Raw genomic sequence first — 5849 nt, forward strand, 5'->3', positions numbered from 1 at the left:
TCAATGACTTTCTAGTATGAAACAGAGTAACTTAAAGTTACAAACCTACAAAGAATTCTCACCTGCCTTGATTTTCCACAAAGTGTCCTGCAAACTCTGCTTTTATCAATCTCCTTTCCAGAAACAGCAAGCAGCTGCTTTCCTCAAACAAGCTCTGCTAATCCAACTGCACTCTTCCTGCACAGTACTAGCTGGTGAACAGACATGCAGTTGTGGAGCATTTTATATCTAAAGAGCCTGATGTTTTTCTTAGGAGTTGGTGAAGCTAAAAAAAAGCAAAAATGAATGGTGTATCAGGTGTACCAAACACGATAAGCGATTGTTCTGGATTTGATTAAAATAGACAACTGTTAACTGCAGCAACTTTGTATGGTGACCCTCAAAACTAAAACTAAAATAATGATAATTAATGCAGCTTTAATCGCTTTCAAGTGTTCTGAAGTCATTTATATAAATAAATATTTACCTTTTATTTTCTTTGCTTTCCCCCTTCTTCCCTGCCTATACAGCCCATGAACTACTCCAACCCTGTGTATGCAAAGATCTATATCGACGGGCAAAACTGCCGGAAGCCAGTCATCAGTATTGATGAGAGGAGAGAGCTACTCCCAAAGAAACTAGAGGGGACAATTCATGAAACCGCCGCATAGCCTAACTTTACAATTTGTACTTCTTTTTTTACCACAGTGTACAATGTATAATATAAAGGAGGAAATGAGAATTTTTCTATTTCCTATGAGGCTCTTAGGTTTTACTGGTATAGCATCAGCATAATGTCCTTGTTGGTGTGCTGAAGAGTTTTATTTTCCATTTACTGTTGGCTTTCTAATGTTTGTCAGACATAAGTTATACAGCACCATACTGTATACTGTATGACATTGAAGTAAAGCTGCTGATTTGCAAAAAATTTATTAACACCATAAGCCAGACTTGTGCACAGTTTAGACCTTAAAATGCAGTCCTACAACTTGTACCCATACCTGTTTCTAGATTAAGTGGACTATGGTCACGTGTTCTTTTGTGAAGGTAATCAAGGCAAGTTTGGCTCAATTCTTCTGGACAAATATAAGTATCATAGAGAAGATATCTGAGTTTTTCTAAGTTTTTTTTCCTGTTTTTTCTCTTTTTTTATATCATGTGACCTATGGACCACAGAGCTTCACAACTGACCGGTGAAGCTTTACATTTTGGGGGTTTTGTTCCTTTTTTTCTTCTGTACCTGACGGATCTACTGACTGGATTTCCAGTAAAGGCCATAATACCATCTTTTCTCACATAGTATGTAATTCCATAGGTTTTCTGCCCTTTTTCTGTTTCCACATATTTCAGCATCCGTTCACCTCATTTCAACAGTAATATACCATATGAAGTTATCTTTTTGATGAAAGAGTTTAAAGCCCACCTTGAATGTTTTTTGATCAGATCCCCATTTCCCGTACTGCACACTGAAAAGACAGATACTGAATACCATATTTTTCTAGGTCATAGTTCAGCAGATGGATTAAAGATGTAGACAAGAGACAGATCTACCACAGCTACAAAATAGGTTATTAAGAGTTATTATAAAACATCTGTTACTTCAGAAAAGGAAGATGATAAATATAAGAAATTTTATAATTTTGTATTTGATTTATATGTTGTTTGGCTGCTTGTATTTTGAAGAAATGTATTAAATGTAAGTAATTTTTATATAAAATGTAAATCAATATTGAATAAAGGGGGCTTATTTCCACGTTGTCCCTTTCTTAGGTCACAGCAAATCGCAACGCACCTTACCTTCCACAAAATGTGTTATAAGCCCTTCAAAGCAGTTCATAGTATGTTTAGTATGTTAGTGCTATATACAATATAAAAGTATATGACCTGTTTGATCAGCCTATTCAACTTGGCAGAGTTGTTACACATTGACCTGGTAAGTCAATCAGCAGTGTGAGGTCTTTTACCTGCTACACTGAAAAAGGTGGCTGATGGGAGATTATGGCCCACCCGTGTGTGCAAGCAGGCCAACGCCATTCGTTCCCTGGTGGTGGGGATTCGGCATCAGTTCCACCTGCTGAATAATAATTCACTCTCCTTTTACTTTACTTACAATGGCTGTCTCTCTACGTCACCTCCTCTGTCACCATGACAACAAGAGCAGGTAGTGTCCCTTCTGCCCTTTGTCCATCTGTCTGTATGATCGCCTGCATGCCACATTTTGATAATGGTGCGAATATATGCCGCAGTTTTCAGCTGCTTTAATTGCCCTTCACAGTAAACCTTGTATCAATGAGCTCACCAATAAGAAATCAGTTGTAATAACAGGACAGTGCCAGAGTACAATATTGATAAGAAAAATGTTAATCAAAGGATTGGTTAGTTTAGAAGCATGTAATAACATTTTTCAGTTTTACTCCTTTACATAATGTTTTACATTTGTCAGTGTAACTGAAAATATCGACTGTGGACAATGTAAGAAAGAGCAAGTATATAATGGATGGCTGTTTTTTCAATTTACAGTGTATGTGCCTCCTCTTAAACCAGTGGAGATACAAAGCAGAAGAAGAAGCATTGCTCTGCTGTGGAAAGGATCTGCTGACAGATATTTTACCAAGTTGACTTCTACTGTTGGTTTCCACAGTCTCATTGAGTTCTTGAGGAGGGTCCTTAATATTCTATTGACACGATGTAGTGCCAAGTATTCACAGATCCATGTTTGGAATTGAATTATAAGTTTTCCTGTATTCACATTGGTCTGTATGGGCCGTGAGTGGCTGGTGACTGCTGTAACAGTAACTGGTGGTCTGAGCCTCTGGTGTGATTTCCAGCGCCTCTCTGAGCTGTGCCTATGTGCTGGCCAATGTGGCCTTGTAGCTTGGCAGCTATGATGCCTGATGGGATTTCCCATGTTGTCAGGAGGCCAGTACTGTTCAATTGTGGCAGTCTTTAATGATCAGCACTGTCACTTGTCACCTTTCTACCTTTCTTGTGTTTGCCACTCTCTGCGGGAGCCTGCCGCTAGCAGCTGGTTCATCTGTGCTGCTAGGTTACTGATATGATAGACACAATATGAGACATATTTATATAATGTGTGTGCGCGGCCTGATTCTGCCAACCTGTATCTACTTTTCTCAGTAAAATTACAAAGTTGGAGGAGCTGCTTCCCCAAGAGTATTTTTATAAAAACATCTAGTCACTGAGCTTAAAATTCAGTTCTCTCTATGGCTAACAACAATCAGAGTATTACTCTTATGCTTAAATACTGTATATGTAACACTTTCAGCAAAGTATTCACTTTCACATTTGTGGTCAATGTTTTCTATGTTGAGGAATATTCAGCATATTAAAAAAAAAACCCTAAAAACTTTTGAGATTACAGTTTTGCAAAGAAAAACATGTTTCAACCAGCAGCTTCTCAAAACTTGTAATTCTACAGGTTAGGTAAAAAGTTAATGTGCTGATAACTATATGTAATCAGTGGGTGTTTTAGAAAGTCAAACTCAAGTCGAGAGAGAGAGAGAGATTCAAATTCACCCAAAGCTCCATCTATACAAAAGTCTTCAGAGGACCACCAGCTCAGCTGTGATGGAACTCAGCAGCAGTGAAAAAAATGAGGAAAGAGCTGCTGGCCCACTCACTCGGCCCCTAAAGTGCATCCAAAGAAGAGAAAAACAAAATTTTAAACAAATCCTGAACTAAGATGTGGCTGGCTCTTTACTCCCCTCACCTTGCCTATTGATTCTTTGTCTCTTTTCCACTTAGCAAGCATCACCACTCTCCTGCATAAACATCAGAAAAACCCAGAGGGCTCATGTCTCGGACAGAATCAATAACAGCAGTAGTCGTATTCACATTATAAACAACAGGTCCTGCATAGTCATGCTACAGCTTGTACCAAGGAAAGCTGCTTATTACTCCATGTGCAGTTAGTGGGAGGGAGAATTTAAAAGTAACTAAGAGAAGAAGAATGGGGTGGTGAAAACAACCTGAAACTTACATTCTGTTAACACTGGAAATAACATCTCACACTAACATGAGGATTTTAGCTTTGACATTGATTAAAGGGACTAATGGCCAATAATGAGTGAAAAGTGACATCTTACAGCAAACAGTAGCTCAAATTTATAAAAGACAACACTATAAGAACAAGGCCAGCAGCTTTGTGAGGCCTTGAACTAAATGTCAGCATGCTAATATGTTTATCATCTTAGTTTATCATGATAGTGCTAAATAATGTAGTATGCTAATTAGCATGAAACGCAAAGTGGCTGGTGCTGATGGGAAGATTTTGTATTGCTATCTGATGATGGCATTAGAGAAAAAGTTAACAGTCATAGATACGTTCTCTGGGTGACATGATAATCAGTACACACTATTAATCCATAGCTGTAGTGTTATTTCAGTCTGGACCAAGGAGCTGCCCAAATGACCTACTTCACCTTTCATTCATATAGCCACACCACTAGGTAACAAAGGCAGTAGGTGGAAAACTTGTTTGTACAAGTGTAAATGAATTAAGTAAAAAATAGCATTATGGAGCTGCCTGCCATGTGTTCAAACTAGATAATTTAATTCCTAAAAATTCATGAAATAAGCCATCATTAATCCTTGGCTTGGATAAAATAAACACCCATCAAATAAAACAACCTTTAAGCTCTGAATATTAGGACACCATTACGTGTCACTAACTGTTTGTCTCCTCTCTCATAGTGTGTTCTCTCTATCTCTTGCTGTATCTTTCTACAGGTAGCCCTACATTTCTGATGAGTAGTCACCGGCCACTTCACCCTGCCCAATGTTTGATTGTTTGTTGTGTCTTGTTGCTTTTCTTTTCTCTCTGCTCTATCCACTCACCCCAACCGGTCGAGACAGAAGGCCGCTCAACATGAGCTGGGGTCTGTCGGAGGTTTAGCGCTACACAAGTAGCCGACAGTTGGGTTGCAAACATAGGACTATTATGACACGTGAAACTCAGATGGTGAGCACGAATTGAAAACAGAATGAAGAGATGGAGTAAAGTCTATATTGTGCAAGTTTAAACAATATTAGAAGGAAAGATATTAACAGAAAATCACAACATGTGATATTACTGTCTATGTAGAAAATCACTTCCTTCCATCTGCAGTTCCCACTGCAGCAACACAGCGACTTGACATCATATGCAACTCACGTATTTACTGAGAGGTATTTCAGATAGCACTTCTACTGGCATACTGCAGCAGCAGCAATGGCTTCTACATTTCAGTGGTAAAGTAGGATTGAAAGTAGGAAAGTTCTCTGGCTCCAGCAGCTGCTTTTCATGCTGCTGTGGTTCACTGTCCAGTATCATCATCTGATGCAGCCAACAGTGCAACACCACGCACTGCAGCCTGTAATATTCTCTACTCTGATACCTCAAGTGCCTGTTGTCCCCTTGACCGCCTCATATATTAGTCAGGCACCACTTTCCTTTTGAAAAAGGTTTTTTAGTGTCTAACTTCCTGAACCATTACCTCTTTATTTCTGTGCTGTTCTGATGACACATTGCTCACAGATGTACTGTCATCATTCTCTAATTGTCGTGGCTCCTCTAAAATAACCACTGACTCTACTAAATTTATTATGTTTTAATTTGTTGATTTGACAGTTCTACATATCATATTTTTTGTCTCTTGAAATATAGTTTTTGTGAATGAAACTTTCCCACAAATAAGGGACAGAACAGGCAGGCTTTTATGGCCAATTTAGGCATTGATTATGATAATGTTCAAATGAGCAAAGACATTTTGGTGACCGACTCAGAACACTTATACACACAAGTCTTACAGAAAAAGTAAGAGCAATTTAGGATAAGTACACAAAAATGCTCTTGCATGAGGCTCATTTTGTGC

The 5849-nt window shown here is 38.6% G+C and overlaps 1 protein-coding gene across 1 annotated transcript in view; it reads left to right on the forward strand.

Moving 5' to 3' along the window:
- LOC109957083 (low-density lipoprotein receptor-related protein 1B-like) overlaps nucleotides 1-1715 on the forward strand; it is a 258584-nt gene extending 256869 nt beyond the window's left edge. The window contains 1 exon segment of the mRNA XM_020594679.1: nucleotides 510-1715. Within this exon segment, the coding sequence (XP_020450335.1) occupies nucleotides 510-650 (141 nt within the window). The 3' untranslated portion in view covers nucleotides 651-1715.
- Nucleotides 1716-5849: the final 4134 nt, after the last annotated feature.

Source organism: Monopterus albus, unplaced genomic scaffold (assembly GCF_001952655.1).
Source record: "Monopterus albus unplaced genomic scaffold, M_albus_1.0 scaffold24.1, whole genome shotgun sequence".
Lineage (NCBI taxonomy): Eukaryota > Metazoa > Chordata > Actinopteri > Synbranchiformes > Synbranchidae > Monopterus > Monopterus albus.